The following is a 14,909-nucleotide window of genomic DNA, read 5'->3' on the forward strand; positions in this document are numbered from 1 at the left end:
GGAGTTAAATTACGCATAAGTGGTCAATGGGACTCAGGGTGTTTGCATTTGATTTATGGGTGGATGTATCTCGTTTTGTTTTACACTCTCAATGCTGTGTTTTAACGAGTGTTCGGAATGATACCATACATGTAGTGGTGAATGACACCGAAATAATACTTACGGATATCTTGTAAGGAGATGCAGGGAGAGAAATAAATATTTTGACAGAGGTATCGTTGCTGTTGTACATGAAAAAAATTCGCAGTCATGATAGATTGATGTGTCGCACAGACTGGACGTAAATCAATCACTCTCATCGTCGCTGCCGTAGGCGACTAACGGTCCACTAATGGCCTTGGGTGCCTGGGTTGTCACCCTTCCACCATTAAGACCTCGCAGCGCTGCAACGGCAGAGCTGGAAAAGATGCTATTACTCTGTGGCTGTTGCTCCTGCGCCGAAACCGGAGCAGACTCGATCATCATCGGTTGTTCAGGTGCCTCTAACTGAGCAGCCTGGCTCGCATCCTCCAATTGACGGGTTCTAGCATGCCACACATCATCTGGAACGTCATAGCCCTGTAGTCCGAAAGTTCCCTCGATCTTCTTGCGCTTCTTGGCCTCGGGATCTCGACCTTCGATCTCTGCTACAAAAGCTGCGGGAAGAGCCCGGCGCACAGCCTCGGCAGCTTGCTCTTCTAACCGGCGTGCCTCGCGCTTCTGTGCCATTGGGTTCGGGTCAACCGTTGCCCATCGTACGTTAAGAATTTCCTACTCGAGGTTAGTACCATCGTATCATATCTCGCATGTCGAATTTTGCGCATTGAAAAATTGAACTTACCTCGTGATCCAAGCTTTGGTTTTGCATCGCAACTAGACTTTAGTCATATGTTAGTTTGGTACAAACAAAGAACTTGAGGAAGGGGATCTCACGCAAACTGCGCGTTACTTTCAGATGAGTACGTCACAAAAGCCACACCCCGTCCAGTAAGCACTCTTGTTCTTTCGATTTGACCCCATTCAGCAAAATGCCTTGAGCAAACCTCCTCGATGTCATCGCTAGATATTGATTAGCAAGAATATGAAGTATAACTTTTCAAGGTACTCACGAAACCGTAATCCGGCCCACGTAAATTGTCCTGTTTTGGCGCGTGAATGAGCCTACTCCCGACATATCCTATTTCAAAGCGTTAGCGATATTTTCATATGGAAGAAATTCCCCCAACCACAAAGACATGATACTAACTTCCTTGTAATCGCTGTGCTTGTCTCTCCCTATAGTCTGGAGTCAGTCGTCCGTCGTCAATTATCAACAGGAAGGTTATAAATGATACTAACCAAAGCAGTCCATGTTCGGATTGAACCTAGAAATAACTTGATTAGCCGAGTTGTTTTGTATCCGACAAGTCTAACAGAATAAGAGAGCCCTCGAATAATGTACGGCATTGGAATCACACTAACATATCATGAATCGTCGGTAGACGATGAAGGTATTCACAGTCCTGACCTTTCATGCAAACACCTCGCGCAAAATGTATACTAGATGAAATTGAAAAATGTTAGCAAATGTCTATTGCGACACGTGAGGTGGCCAGGAAAGCCATTAAGGATAAATTTTCTTACCAGAAAAATGAGCCCGGAATGCGATCAGCACGAGTGTATCCCGAGTCACGCGCAATATTGCAGCGACTAGGCGCAGGCTGGCTGAGGCCATATTTGTCGTCGTTGTCGCCACTTTTGTTGTACCAAATATTATAGTCGAGTCCGGGCTGCTGTGCAGGCTCAGCTTTGACGGTTGACGGGTCGACTTGTATCCTCGCTGGACGCTTCTTCCTGCGAATAATTTTTGTCTTTTTGACCGATTGGAGCTGCTGATCTCCTTGCAGAGTGTCATCCGCGGCGCCGGTTGTTGCAACGGTCATCTCTTCAGTATTGGGGTCATGGGTTTCGGGGGTAGTGCTAGAAATGGGAGCTGGTGGCTCAGCAACTGATATATCTGCCATGGTCGTGTGTGTGTTGAAGAGGTTGAGTTGGAAGGTTAAGCTTGAGCTTCAAAAAAAAGGTCGACGTCCTGGGCCGTTGACTGAGGTGCTTACATAACACTTGGCAAGTGCCCACCCACGTAGGCGGGATTTGCTATTTCCCTCTCTGAGGCACAAGCATCAGAGAAAAGATTTAGTGATTTCGCAGGCGATAAGCCTCAAAAAAACCGACACGATGGTGAACATTACGGAAAAGATCAAGGAGTATGTCTCCAGTTAATCGTTGAATGTTCCTATTTACTGATCTTCACAGGATCGAGGATGAGATGCGTCGGACGCAGAGTAAGTGTTCTTATCCTTAGACCTAAACATATATCACCCCGCTAATGACCCACAGAGAACAAGGCGACAGGTAAGATGCCCTTTCGATCGAAGAAGGGTTTGATCTAATTTTCAAATCTCCAAATCAGAATACCATTTGGGTCTATTGAAAGGGTATAGTCTTAATATTCTGACTTCAATCTCAAATATAAACTAACAGCTTTTTCAGAAAGCTTGCCCGACTAAGAGCCCAGCTTCTAGAGCCAGTGGGAGGTGCTGGCTCTGGCGGTGGCGCGGGATTCGATGTCAGCAAGAGCGGCGATGCACGAGTGGCTCTTGTTGGCTTTCCCTCTGTCGGAAAGTCTACATTCCTGTCTAAAATCACCAAGACCAAGAGTGAGGCTGCAGCTTACTCTTTCACCACGCTGACGGCTATCCCTGGAGTGCTCGAGTATGGCGGTGCTGAGATTCAGATCTTGGATTTGCCGGGTATCATTGAAGGTGCCTCCGAAGGCAAGGGCCGTGGTCGGCAGGTCATCTCGGCCGCAAAGGTGCGCGGGTTAACTTGTTTGATGTGAGAGAGTACAGAAATACTGACAAGTTTTCTATTTCCAGACAAGTGATTTGATCTTGATGGTTTTGGACGCCACAAAGCGTGCCGAACAGCGAGCCTTACTCGAGGCTGAGCTGGATGCCGTGGGAATTCGGCTGAACAAGGAGCCACCGTATGTATACCTTGCCTGAAGTTTTGCACAGACTCAAAGGCTGATACGATCCCAGTAATATCTACTTGAAAATCAAGAAGGCCGGCGGCATGAAGATCTCTTTTGCGACGCCTCCAAAGAATTTGGATGAAAAGATGGTTTACAACGTGCTCCGTGATTACAAAATTCTTAACTGCGAAGTACTCGTGCGAGATGAGAATGGTATGTGGTGCTTTGATCCAACAACCAGAGCAAATGACTGATTGAGACCCCGTTATAGCTACAATTGATGACTTTATCGATGTGATTATGAAGGACCACCGGAAGTACATCCGCTGGTAGGATTGTCACTCATTATAGTTGATATCCGACTAACAAATGCTAATCTGTCTTCTTTTCTGCCAGTCTTTACGTCTACAACAAGGTCGACAGCATTGGCCTCGAATTCCTTGATGCCCTTGCCCGCGAACCTTACACAGCCGTCATGAGTTGTGAACTTGACCTCGGTGTGCAAGACGTTGTCGAACGCATCTGGAAGGAACTGAGACTAATGCGGCTTTACACAAAACGGTATGGTTCATCTATGACCTTTAGTTCTATTGACATGTCTAATACTTATCGTATGTACAGAAAGGGAGAGGATCCTAAGTTCGATGAGGCGCTCATCGTACGCAAGGACTCCACCGTTGAGGATGTTTGTGACCAGATTCATCGCACAATTAAGGACACATTCAAGTATGCGATGGTGTGGGGAGCGAGCGCAAGACATGTTCCGCAGCGGGTAGGATTGGCACACCTGGTTGCTGATGAGGATGTGATATCCATAGTGGCTAAGTAGAACTTAAGGGTCAAGAACGATGAAAAGACGAAAAGATTGACACGACTACAAAGAGTATGGACATGAAAGTATGGGTTTAATGCTGTTGATTTCATATACCAAGCATGAACAGAACCTATGAACAAAATACACGAAAGAAGATTCACCCAAACAACCCATTAACCTTCAAAACCAAAACTCCTCCTGCAAACACATCGACATACTTAGGCAGCAGCTGCAATGGCGGCGGCGGCGGCAGCAGCAGCAGTCACGTTCTGCTGGCCAATGGTGGGTTGGACACCCACACGCTCCTTGGCGAGCAGGTCGACCAGCAGAGGGCTGGGACGGCTGTCACGCTGAGGGTAAAGGCCAGCCTGGTTGTTCTTGTACTTCAACACAGAGTCCAGGTAGATATCGAAGAGGTAGGATGAGTCGAGAGGACCGCCCTTAGCCTCGGGGTGGAACTGGGTGCTGAAGATGGGCCGAGACTTGTGGATCATGCCTTCGTTGCTCTGGTCGTTCAGATTGACGAAGTACGGCTTCCAGTCTGAAGGCAGAGTTGAAGCATCAACGGCGTAACCGTGGTTCTGGCTGGTGATGTGGCAGCGACCAGTGCTGAGGTCAAGAGCGGGAATGTTGTGGGCCCGGTTTCCGTACTTCAGCTTGATAGTGCGAGCACCAGTGGCCAGAGCCAGGAGCTGGTGGCCCAAGCAAATACCGAAAATGGGGACCTGGGAGGTCTCCATCAAACGCTTGAGGTGGTAGACTGTATCCTGGCAGTGAGTTGGGTCACCGGGGCCGTTGGAGATGAAGACACCATCAAAGTGGTGGGCGACCTTGTGGATGGGGTAGTCGAAGGGGAGGACGGTGACGCTGGAGCCACGGCCGACCAAGCTGCGAAGAATATTCTCCTTAACACCACAGTCGATGACAGCAACGTGGGAGTGAGGATCAGCAGCGGCAACATGGAAAGGCTGCTTGGTGCTGACCTGGCGCACCAAGTGGATTTGCTCAGGGTCAGTGAAAGCCTCGTCCTCATTGGCATCGTACTCCTCGCCGACGGTAATACGGGCCAGCGAAGAACCTTGCTCGCGCAGGTAGGTGACAATAGCACGAGTATCAACACCAGAGATAGCAGGGACACCTTCACGGGCACACCACTCGCCCAGGCTCTGGACAGCAGTCCAGTGACTGTATTGCTCGGCGACATCGGCAACAACAACACCGGCTGCCTGGAGATGGGGAGACTCAAAGTACTTCAACAGTCCATTGGAATCTTTCTCGGCGGAAGGGACACCGTAATTGCCGATCAGAGGCTGGGTGAAAACAAGGATCTGACCACGGTATGAAGGATCGGTCAGGGACTCGGGGTATCCAACCAGGGAGGTAGTGAAGACAGCCTCGCCAGAAATGTTGGAACGGGCACCGAAAGACTTGCCGGAGAAGATGGGACCGTCACGGATGGTGAAGGTTGCAGGCTCCATAGCGGCACGTTGACGCACAGTAGCCATGAAGCGAGCCTGAACAGGGCGCTTCATCGAGGCAAAGGCAGAAGCCCGGGAAGGCATCGCCTTAAAGATGTTGGAGATCATTTTTTTTTTATAAGTAACAATTGTAAATCGGGAGAGAATCTTGAGCTATTCAGTTGATGTTGGCTTTCCAAAGGTGGTCCGAGATATAGTCCTGGGAGGTAAAGATCGAGGGTGCCAAACACATAAGCGCGACTGAGCAGGTGGCAGTCAGGGTATGGTAGAATGAAATGGAGGGGTCGCTATTTAGCGCAACATGAAGGATTTTTTGGGTTGAGATTTTAGAGTAGAAAAATGGGGAAGAAAATGGCACAGAAGGGAAACAAGAGGTTTTTCATCTCCGACTCCGTGGCACGTGCTCTCACCGACTTTACCGTAATCAACCAATCGGAGCGCGTCAAAATTCTGCTATCGGCACCCGGCTCAGGGGATCTGACTCATCCAATCGCCGCTTTCGGCCTGGACAACGGTATCTATCAGGCACAGAGAATTGTTTACCCTTTTCAATGGGATCATCAAATCTATACAACATATAAGTTCAAAGAATCGAAAGATAGGCATCATCAACAATTGAGGTAGCTTGAAGGCCTGGATTCTGTTTACCGTACACCGTACTATTTCCCCACCCAATGGCACATTGCAGTAGCCCTGCATGTTGGGCACACCATTGACCACTAAGAGGTGCTCAATTATCGGTCTTCTGTGTGAGAATGTGAGAAACTCGTCGCTCAATTACAATATCTCGGTAGGTTTGGTTGTGTCACATCCGGAGTTCCAAACGTTTAGGCTCAGGGTGACAACGTAGTGCAAGGGAAACATCACGGCACATTATTGAAATAAAGGTAGCACCAGCTATAAGAAGTACGTTGGATATGAGATAAAATAATCAATACAGGTAGCCTCTCATGTTCTCATATAAAAAGAATTAAACAATGCTTTTGTCTCAATATATATCCTATGCCTTATTGGCATTCCTCCTACCTTCCGCAACTTTTGGACGCTCCATTCTCTCAATCTTCGGAGACAATACCCAGAGCCCACTTCTGAAGTCAGGATGTGATGACGGCACTGGAATTGTCGACCCAGATGGCAAATGCAATGGTACTGGAGTTGTAGACGACCCTATACCTCATGACCGAGAAGGGTTTAAATTCGAGAACCCATCTACAGATTGCAAATATGCGTCTCAACCGCACATTTGGGACTCATTCAAACACCTCGAGAAGGACATGAGCAAACTATTCACACTTATCCACAAAAATGTCAGCTTCACTGTTGTCGGGCATCACCCGATCGCTGGCCGCTATCATGACCTAATGCACTTCTACGTTAACGCTCTGCGTCGAGTCAGCATGTTGTTTTTTGACCATGCAGATCTGTTTGAGATCCACCCCCGGGGAATATATGGCGGATGTAACGCTGAATGGTCAGTGGAGGAGGTTCAGTTTAAAGGCGTGATGAATTCTGGTAAGGAAGAAGATCTTCCCATCTTCAACATTGCTGACTCACTACAGGTGACAAGTTCGATATCACCAATGTCTGGTTCACACGCTGGTATCGTGACCAGATGGTTGAAATTCGCACATACATCGACGCACCGAAGATCATGGAGGCGCTGCACAAGAACGAAATATGGTGGAATGGCACGACCCTTCGGGACAATCTCCAATATATGCCGGGACCAGCAGGAATGCCAGATCTGAAGGAAATCGAGGGAATGATGGGTTATCCAGATGGAAGAAAATACCAGGATTGAACCGAAGTGTGAATGGCGGAGAGTTGAGAAAAAACCTGTGTACCTCATGTATCGAAGTGGTTCAGTGCACGGAGTACTCCGTACTCCGTAGTTCAAATTGAAAAGGGGAAACGTCTAATTTGCTTGGCACCAATTACCCATCAAACTCCCCGCGATGCTCCTCGTAGTTTTCCAAATATGTCCGAGCCAACACCTCGCAAGCGCTCGCGTTTAGCCTGCACCTTATGTCAGTCGCGAAAGCGCAAATGTTCAGGTGGACAGCCTTGTAGCACGTGTGCCCAAACTGGCGCGGAATGCCAATACAGTGCGCGCAAGAAGCGCGCCGGATCCCATAGTCTGTACCGAGCGAGCCTGTCACTCAATGAGCGACCTACAGATGGCTGGCCCAATGCAGTTCCAAATCCTACTAGAGCCGCAGCTAGCGCCACGGTACAGGCTTCTCCCCGCCGTACAAGCAGTTCAGAGGGCGTTACCCTACAGGCCAATTCTGGTGCCGCGTTTGTTCGCAAACTTGGGCTGAAAATTGACCCGGCGCATGCACCAAGGTTGCAATTGTTTGCTTGGAATGTTGGCGAAAGACGGATGTCGCCAATAGTATCGTCGGCGCTTCCTTCGATGCCCGTCACGGCGCCGACGCCGACGACTATCACCAAAATTATCTCACAGGAAGAGATGCGACGGCTAGCCGCGATTTACTTTGAGAAGGTCGATTCATGTTATACATTTCTGGACCGTAAGATGATCTTTACTCGAATCGCAAAGCGCTGGGAATCTTCGTTATCTCCGATGGATTCTGCGGACCACCCCTATGATGCTGTATTATGCGGCGTGGCTGCCTTCGGGTATCTATTTTCGCGGCGTGAAATCATAGCAATGGAACTTCGACTCATCGAGACCGCGCGCATTCTACTAGATAAGAGTATACTTGCAGCGGAAATACCCTCAGTCGATATAGTGACAGGCTGGGTGTTGCGTGCTGCGTATCTACGCATGACAGCCTCACCACATGTTGCATGGATGGCCAGTTGTACACTGATGCATCTCATCGAAGCTGCAGGATTACACCTTGAAACTTCAGATCCAGAAGCAGTAGGCTTGCTTCAAGTATCGCCCGAGGCACGCAATCGCCAAAATGGCGATATACTAGGAAACCGGGGCACCAGCGACCCCGAAACCCGACGAAGACTGTTTGGTATGGCTCGTCACCTCAACACGTGGATTTCCTTCGACCTCGGCCGTTCCCGAGTTGTCCTTCACGGTGCCACAGTCCTCTCTCCTAAAAGAGGACCTCCATCCCGCAACCCACCACTGCAAGCACCACCCCGAGTCCCACGCGCAGACCTCTTCCACCTCCTCCCACTTTCAGAAAACCTCGACCCAACAGGGCCGTCACCACAAGATCTCCCAGAACTTGAAACAGCCCTCACATCAGTCTTGGACATCATCTACTCCGAACCCTCCCTAATCTTAGTCCAATGCAACCTAATGCTATGCATTTACCGCCGTCTCCGCGCTCTAAATCCACATGGCTCATTATCCTCTAACCTTCTTGACCGCGTGCTCGCACTGGCCGGCCGCGGGCTCCGCGCCGCACGAGGAATGGTCGCCTCCACCTGCCCCTGGCACCAAGTGGCCAACGTCCCCTTTCAGGTCGTCTGTTCGCTTCTAGCGATTGACAATCGCGCCGCCTTGGCGCTGCTCGCTGATGCGATGCGGACTCTGCGTGAAGTTCTCGCTGCCTATGATACACCTTCTATGCGTGAAGCGTATTCTACGGCATACCTACTTATCGCGTTACATCAGCGGCGAAAGGAGGATGATACCCGTGCTCTTGCTGAAGTGTTACGGGTCAATGCTGCTGCGGCACCCGCGGACGATCAGAAAGATCAACAGATTGCACGGACAGCGTTTGCTGACCAGAGCCAAAGACAAGAGCAACCTGCGCCAGAAGCGCTGGCATCAGATGCAGAGTTCTCATGGCTGGGTGATTTGATGATTGATATGCCTAGCCTGCAGAACTTTGATCTAGACCAATTTTTAATGACGGATGTCCCATGGCCTTTACCAGAGATGGGAATCTGAGGTTTCAGCTTTCATGAGTTGGCTAGGCTGCAGATTGTACCAATCTCTTTTGAGTTCATCTCACCTCACCACATTTCACCGTTGCTCTTACTCTTACTATCGGGGAGTACCAAGATCACCCTTCCTGATTCCGACGGGCCAACAACTATGACCCCCCTTCGTTTTCTTTCATCTTCACTTTCATCTTATTCTTTAAACCTACTTCTCACGTAGAACGCACTTGATGACCGTGCTAGGATAAATGAAAGGGAGTTGATAGACACACGTATCTCTAAATGTCTCTGTAGTTTCAATACTCAATAAAACAATATAAGAGTGTGAAATTGAAGATCATATTCAAAAGCGATAAATGATGAATGTTGAATATATCTCCAAATAGCATCTGGAGACTTTCTCAAATGGTTTAGATGTCCAGGTGATTGATCGTGTTGTTGCAGTTTATATAGAAGTTTCTCGAACCTTCTAAAGTCACCCACGTCAAGACATTGATCCCTGACGTCACTCACCAGGAGACACTCGGGACAGACTTGACATTCAAGTATATTCAAGTTCGCTTGCAGGCATTTCTGTGCTTCATTTCTTCTCCAATCTTATGTGATTATTCGAATTCCTTTGATTTCAACCTTTAATCCTCAATTCCTTCCACGCACGATCCGCCTTTCTGCCTGGAACCTTCTACATCTCTCGCGAAACACCCTTTCTCATTTCTCAGGATTCTTTTCCCTGTCAGAAATCCCCTTCATAAGCGCACATCTCCGGTTTGGGGCCTACGCTTTTTGAACTGCTTTTTTTCTCTCATAAAACTCAACCTTACCCCGCACTATGGTTGCTGAGACCAAGCTCTACGACGCCTTGAGCGTCAAACCCGATGCCACACAAGATCAGATTAAGAAAGCATATCACAAGGCAGCATTGAAGCACCACCCGGACAAGAACAAAGACAACCCAAATGCCGCTGATAAATTCAAAGGTACGTTACCCCGCACAATTTCGGGCTGGCACACATGACTAACAGTTTCTTAACAGAAGTATCACAAGCCTACGAAGTCCTATCCGATCCCGAAAAACGCAAAGTCTATGACCAGTTCGGTCTCGAGTACCTGATGCGCGGCGGCCCTGCACCGCCCCCGCCAGGGGGAGGTGGAGGCGGCGCAGCTGGTGGCATGCCCGGAGGATTCAACTTCGGCGGCATGCCCACCGGAGGTATGCCCGGCGGTGGAGCCCGGAAGTTTCACTTCTCGACCGGCCCTGGCGGTGGTGGTGGATTCACTTTCAGCAATGCTGACGACATCTTCCGCAACTTTGCCAAGGGTGGGGGTGGCGGCGGCGGCCTCGATATGGATGATGAAGATCTTATCTCGATGCTTGGAGGAGGACTGGGCGGCGGCGGTGGCGGCAGCGGCTTCCGTAGCAGCCGTCCAGGATACTCGAAACCGAAGCGCGCACCTACACCCGAGCCAACTATCATTGAGAAAGACCTGCCACTGACTTTAGAGGAAATTTACAATGGTACCTCTAAAAAGGTCAAGACGAAGAGCAAGACATTTGACAGGATGGGCAAGCTCACTACCAAGGAAGTGACTTTGGAAGCCAACATCAAACCCGGGCTGCGTGCTGGCTCAAAGATCAAGTACAGAAATATTGGGGATCAGGAAGAAGGGGGACGGCAGGACGTACATCTGATTGTAAAAGAGGTATGAGATCGCTCCTGGCTACAGTGACTCAGACACTTTATTGAACCAATTACTAACAACCCTTTACAGATTGATCATCCTACATTCAAGCGTTCTGGTGATAGTCTTGTCACAACGGTCGATCTCAGCCTGAAGGAAGCACTAACAGGCTGGGACCGTATTGTACGCACCATTGACGGGAAGTCAATCCGTGTATCTAAGCCCGGTCCAACTCAGCCCGGCCATGAAGAGCGCTATCCTGGCCTAGGCATGGTGAACTCTAAGAACCCCAGTGAGCGCGGTGACCTGGTCATCCGCGCCAACGTCAGTTTCCCAACTACCTTGACTGCCTCCCAAAAAGACATTCTCCGGGATGTGCTGCCTTGAAACGATTTGATTTAATTGCATATACGTGGCGTTTGGGGTGAAAGGGGTTGTAGTATTTAATGACAATGACAATGACACGAATGAATTTTTGTATGAGGTTTATCAATACCCTCCTTTAGCCTTTACTCAACAGCTAGTAGTCTTCACATTCATGTTTGTATGTAGTATGAATACATACTTCCAAGGTTGGCTGGAAGGTTTGAGGTCATCACGACCAAATAACGTAATCTACATATCCATGGATGTTCCCAGTCTAACCTAATTGAGCGAATGCGGAGAACCAGCGATACCTTGGAGAAATCACCTGCGATTCGTCACTCCTATTTACTCTCGTTTCACTCGATACCCCTTGATTCACTTAAATAAACCATGAAACGAAGAATCACCTTCATCCAGCGCGTCGATGCTAGCTTTGACCCGCAGCAAGCTGTGCTAACCGCATCATCCCTCTCCGTCCGCGACCTGGACGCCGCGCGGGAGGATCGCATTACGGTCGGATTGCACGAGCTTCCAGAGGAGGTGAGGAGGGATTGTCGATGAAAACCCTATTGAGAACCGAGCAACGCTAACCAGGTTGTTTTGTTATGTTTAGTTGCGTGCTGTCCTCGAGCAATCTCATGAGCTTCACCTCCGTTGGGCCTCCGAGAGGTCTTTTGATGCCGTCACGCCATATAGTAGCCGGGTCTCGCCTGGTCTGCATGTGAATTATACTCCTCTCCAGTCGGAGTCATCTTCGTGAGCTCATTCCTATATCCTAGCTTTGGGGAGATGCAATTGACTGATTTGGGTATCGAAAGGGAGGCACTGTGCACACTACTCCGCACGATAGTCGCACCCAGCAAAGACGCTCAATATAAGGATTGCTCGAAGCAGGAGGTATTTCAAGATTGCTCCTTTCCCATAAACGACACTCCATGACCATGTTTTGCACGTATTTGATCTGACCCGGAATTTGCTATACAGGATTCGTTCATTACACCCCCCGCTTCTCTCGACACGATTCGCTTCCTCGGCCTCCCTACAATATTACACCCACCTCCCTTCCATTCGGTCTCTGGTCAAATATATTCGGGATAATGTCTGTTCCCAGAGTCGTGAAGATGGCCCTGAGTGCCATATCCGCGCCGATGCTCTCCTTTCTGCAGACTCGGTCGATATCGACTATGACAACATTTCGCACGCCTTAACTATGTCCGGGCTCTGGACCAGTCCACCCTTGGGTGGTTGGACGGATAAATTTCAGACGCCAGCATCGGCTGACGATCAAATCGAGCTCGGTCTGTTGGGCGCCGAGGCAGGGCTTGAGCCAGAGGAGATCAAGATGGGCGGGCTGTTAGCGGTTGTTGGACAAGACAAGAAGCTAAGTATGTGGGCTCGGCGTTTCTCATATTGCTTGCCTTTTGAATCTGACTGTTTAACTCTGATCATACGGAATGCCTCAACTAACCCTTATACAGAACCAACCATGTTCTCATTCCCCTCTCGCCACCAGTCTCTCACTGAACCATCCAGTTACACCGTCTCCTTCGCTCCCCCAACTGGTCTCCACCCAACAATGTCCATATCCATGCCCCGATCATCACTCAAACGACCACCAGCACCCAGCGACGCAACTTGCGCTCTACACACATACCTCACCCTTCCCTCCACCATCTTCGGAGATCAATACCAGCTTGCAACAACAGATCCACTTTTCCTCGAGTCTCACAATCTCGTAGCTCTGCGTGCTTTAGCAGGCGAAATGGATCTTGAAGCACCAGACTGGGTCGTTCAGCGCTGGGGCTCAAACTGGCTCCTCGAACTAGCTACCCCCCCAGAAGCCGAACACGCGGCCAGCACATCAGACCCCTCAAATTGGACCGCAACTATTCCTCTACACCTGCGCTACCTGCCACCCTCCGAAACAGGACACCGCACTGCCCACATCCCCTGGCCCGTCGTCTTCTGGGCCTGTACTGTCGAGGACAACACGAAGATGGGCGTGAACCCCTTCGACCGCACAAACCTTGGCTGGGACAGCTTGTTCGGTCCGCGAACCCTGTTCTACCAGCTTCAGCCTGCGGGAAATCGTCTTGTTGAGGAGATCGATGTGCCTGTTCTACGACTTGAGGGCGGGGATGGCTACTTCCAGGGTAAATATATTGAGCTTGGCACTTGTGTGGCTATCTCTCTTGGATTTATGTGGGTGCTTTGGCGGCTTGCTCGTGTTGCTTGGTCGTCTGGTGTTGGGAGTAAACGGGCCGAGGCTGCGCATGATAAGAATGATTGATTGGTTTATATGATACTGGACGGTTTACTCACTGGCGTTCACCTTCCCCCTCGTAGTTCTTTACCTGCTACCCTGATTTCAGTGTACCCGTCTTGCCGGTTCTCGATGGGAAATTATAAAGCATGGGGATTCTAGGAGTATACATCTAGAGCCACAATCATGATTCGACCTCATTAATGTTTGGATAGAAAATCTGGAATGTACTGCACAGCAAACTAGGCCTGTCTACGTAACAAGCTAGAGTTGAAGCAACTACTGCCATCTGCCGGAAGTAATGGATTCGAGTGCTATACTTAGCTACATATGCACCGGATTTTAGGCCGCGCGCATGGCTTTCCTTTTCCATTTTAGTGCTCAATCCTTGCCGCTCTTTGCTCACTTCGGTATCGATGTATCCGGCACCCCACCTAATATTGTTCCCCGGTTCCATTCAAAGGACCTAGTCTGTAGTAAGCCCTATAAGGAAACAGTACGGTTGAGAGGCGGATCGTTAACGTTGGAAGGCAGAGTGGTACGTTACCCAATCTTCGAACACTAACCGTGACCAGTTGGCAGTGCATAACACCAAGCAGAAGTTGGACTGAATGGAGTTGAAGAAAGGCACGATGGATATTTCAGTCTGAAAAATCCAATAAATTACTCTATATATGCGACACGAAGTTCAATTTGACTAAAAAATTGACATTCTTCTTCGCACAGACACTTCGGGAGTCAATTCTAACGGTACAGCTTCGCTCTCAATCTGCAACAGCCATGCTCCAAGCATCACCCATCACATATAAGCCGGAGCCGCTTCGCTTGATCTAGCCATCTGAGCAGTTTAGCTCGGGGTAAAAACGGAAAATCAACCCCCGGCGGCGCAATGGGTGTTGCGGTCTTGAATATCAAAAGCAATGACAACCATGGAGAGTATGATCTTCGCTAAAACAAACTAAAACATCGCTATTTCATAGAGTAACCAAATAGGCGATGTTGCATGAGAGAGGTTGTCATATACCATGGTGCCAAGATTTGATTGTAATTATGTGAAACTGGTTGCCATTGATATCAGGGAACTTTAGAGTACACCACACCAGCTTTCAAACGAGTGATTGACAAATCTTCCATACTTTCAGAATGATGTCCTGCCACCGAAAAGGGGCCCACAGCAGTTTAATGAGGATTCTGGAACGAGAATGGGCTCATTCGTACAAGGGGTACTTTTCATAAGACATGGCTGGCCTCAATATAGTAGAAGTTCCACAGTCACAGTTTCATCGTCTCATTTCCCTTGCAATGACATGTCCGGTGTCGATTACTGTCATATATTATGGCTGAGGCTGGGTTCGTTTATTGATTTCTCGTTTCTTGCTTCTCGGGGGGTTGGGGGAAGCGTTCAGTGGATATCGTAGTCTGAACAGGGCTTCACTG

At 49.2% G+C, this 14,909-nt stretch overlaps 7 protein-coding genes across 7 annotated transcripts; 5 read left to right on the forward strand and 2 right to left on the reverse strand.

Annotated features, from left to right (window-relative positions):
- Nucleotides 1-285: 285 nt before the first annotated feature.
- Nucleotides 286-1,982, reverse strand: cwc2 (active spliceosome conformation promoter CWC2; the record flags this gene model as incomplete). Its single annotated transcript, XM_057253185.1, has 8 exons — nucleotides 286-750; nucleotides 821-857; nucleotides 913-1,038; nucleotides 1,089-1,156; nucleotides 1,226-1,254; nucleotides 1,318-1,343; nucleotides 1,441-1,518; nucleotides 1,603-1,982. The coding sequence occupies 8 exons, from the start codon at nucleotides 1,980-1,982 to the stop codon at nucleotides 286-288; spliced, it is 1,209 nt and encodes a 402-aa protein (XP_057107047.1).
- A 214-nt stretch (nucleotides 1,983-2,196) lies between these two features.
- Nucleotides 2,197-3,824, forward strand: N7479_005489 (uncharacterized protein; the record flags this gene model as incomplete). The annotated part of the gene is made up of 10 exons (XM_057253186.1): nucleotides 2,197-2,225; nucleotides 2,275-2,303; nucleotides 2,359-2,373; nucleotides 2,432-2,456; nucleotides 2,512-2,833; nucleotides 2,898-3,007; nucleotides 3,063-3,208; nucleotides 3,267-3,324; nucleotides 3,392-3,556; nucleotides 3,617-3,824. 10 exons carry the CDS (start codon nucleotides 2,197-2,199, stop codon nucleotides 3,822-3,824), a joined length of 1,107 nt encoding a protein of 368 aa, XP_057107048.1.
- Nucleotides 3,825-4,027: 203 nt separating this feature from the next.
- cpa1 (carbamoyl-phosphate synthase (glutamine-hydrolyzing) CPA1) lies at nucleotides 4,028-5,395 on the reverse strand (the record flags this gene model as incomplete). The annotated part of the gene is made up of 1 exon (XM_057253187.1): nucleotides 4,028-5,395. One exon carries the CDS (start codon nucleotides 5,393-5,395, stop codon nucleotides 4,028-4,030), a length of 1,368 nt encoding a protein of 455 aa, XP_057107049.1.
- An 869-nt stretch (nucleotides 5,396-6,264) lies between these two features.
- Nucleotides 6,265-7,088, forward strand: N7479_005491 (uncharacterized protein; the record flags this gene model as incomplete). Its single annotated transcript, XM_057253188.1, has 2 exons — nucleotides 6,265-6,799; nucleotides 6,847-7,088. 2 exons carry the CDS (start codon nucleotides 6,265-6,267, stop codon nucleotides 7,086-7,088), a joined length of 777 nt encoding a protein of 258 aa, XP_057107050.1.
- A 177-nt stretch (nucleotides 7,089-7,265) lies between these two features.
- On the forward strand, nucleotides 7,266-9,170 carry N7479_005492 (putative C6 transcription factor; the record flags this gene model as incomplete). The annotated part of the gene is made up of 1 exon (XM_057253189.1): nucleotides 7,266-9,170. One exon carries the CDS (start codon nucleotides 7,266-7,268, stop codon nucleotides 9,168-9,170), a length of 1,905 nt encoding a protein of 634 aa, XP_057107051.1.
- Nucleotides 9,171-9,992: 822 nt separating this feature from the next.
- Nucleotides 9,993-11,230, forward strand: N7479_005493 (putative DnaJ domain protein Psi; the record flags this gene model as incomplete). The annotated part of the gene is made up of 3 exons (XM_057253190.1): nucleotides 9,993-10,140; nucleotides 10,197-10,864; nucleotides 10,934-11,230. 3 exons carry the CDS (start codon nucleotides 9,993-9,995, stop codon nucleotides 11,228-11,230), a joined length of 1,113 nt encoding a protein of 370 aa, XP_057107052.1.
- A 369-nt stretch (nucleotides 11,231-11,599) lies between these two features.
- On the forward strand, nucleotides 11,600-13,499 carry N7479_005494 (uncharacterized protein; the record flags this gene model as incomplete). Its single annotated transcript, XM_057253191.1, has 4 exons — nucleotides 11,600-11,749; nucleotides 11,823-11,965; nucleotides 12,194-12,594; nucleotides 12,688-13,499. 4 exons carry the CDS (start codon nucleotides 11,600-11,602, stop codon nucleotides 13,497-13,499), a joined length of 1,506 nt encoding a protein of 501 aa, XP_057107053.1.
- Nucleotides 13,500-14,909: the final 1,410 nt, after the last annotated feature.

This window comes from Penicillium vulpinum (assembly GCF_028829585.1).
Source record: "Penicillium vulpinum strain IBT 29486 chromosome Unknown utg000003l_segment0_segment0, whole genome shotgun sequence".
NCBI classification, from domain to species: Eukaryota; Fungi; Ascomycota; class Eurotiomycetes; order Eurotiales; family Aspergillaceae; genus Penicillium; species Penicillium vulpinum.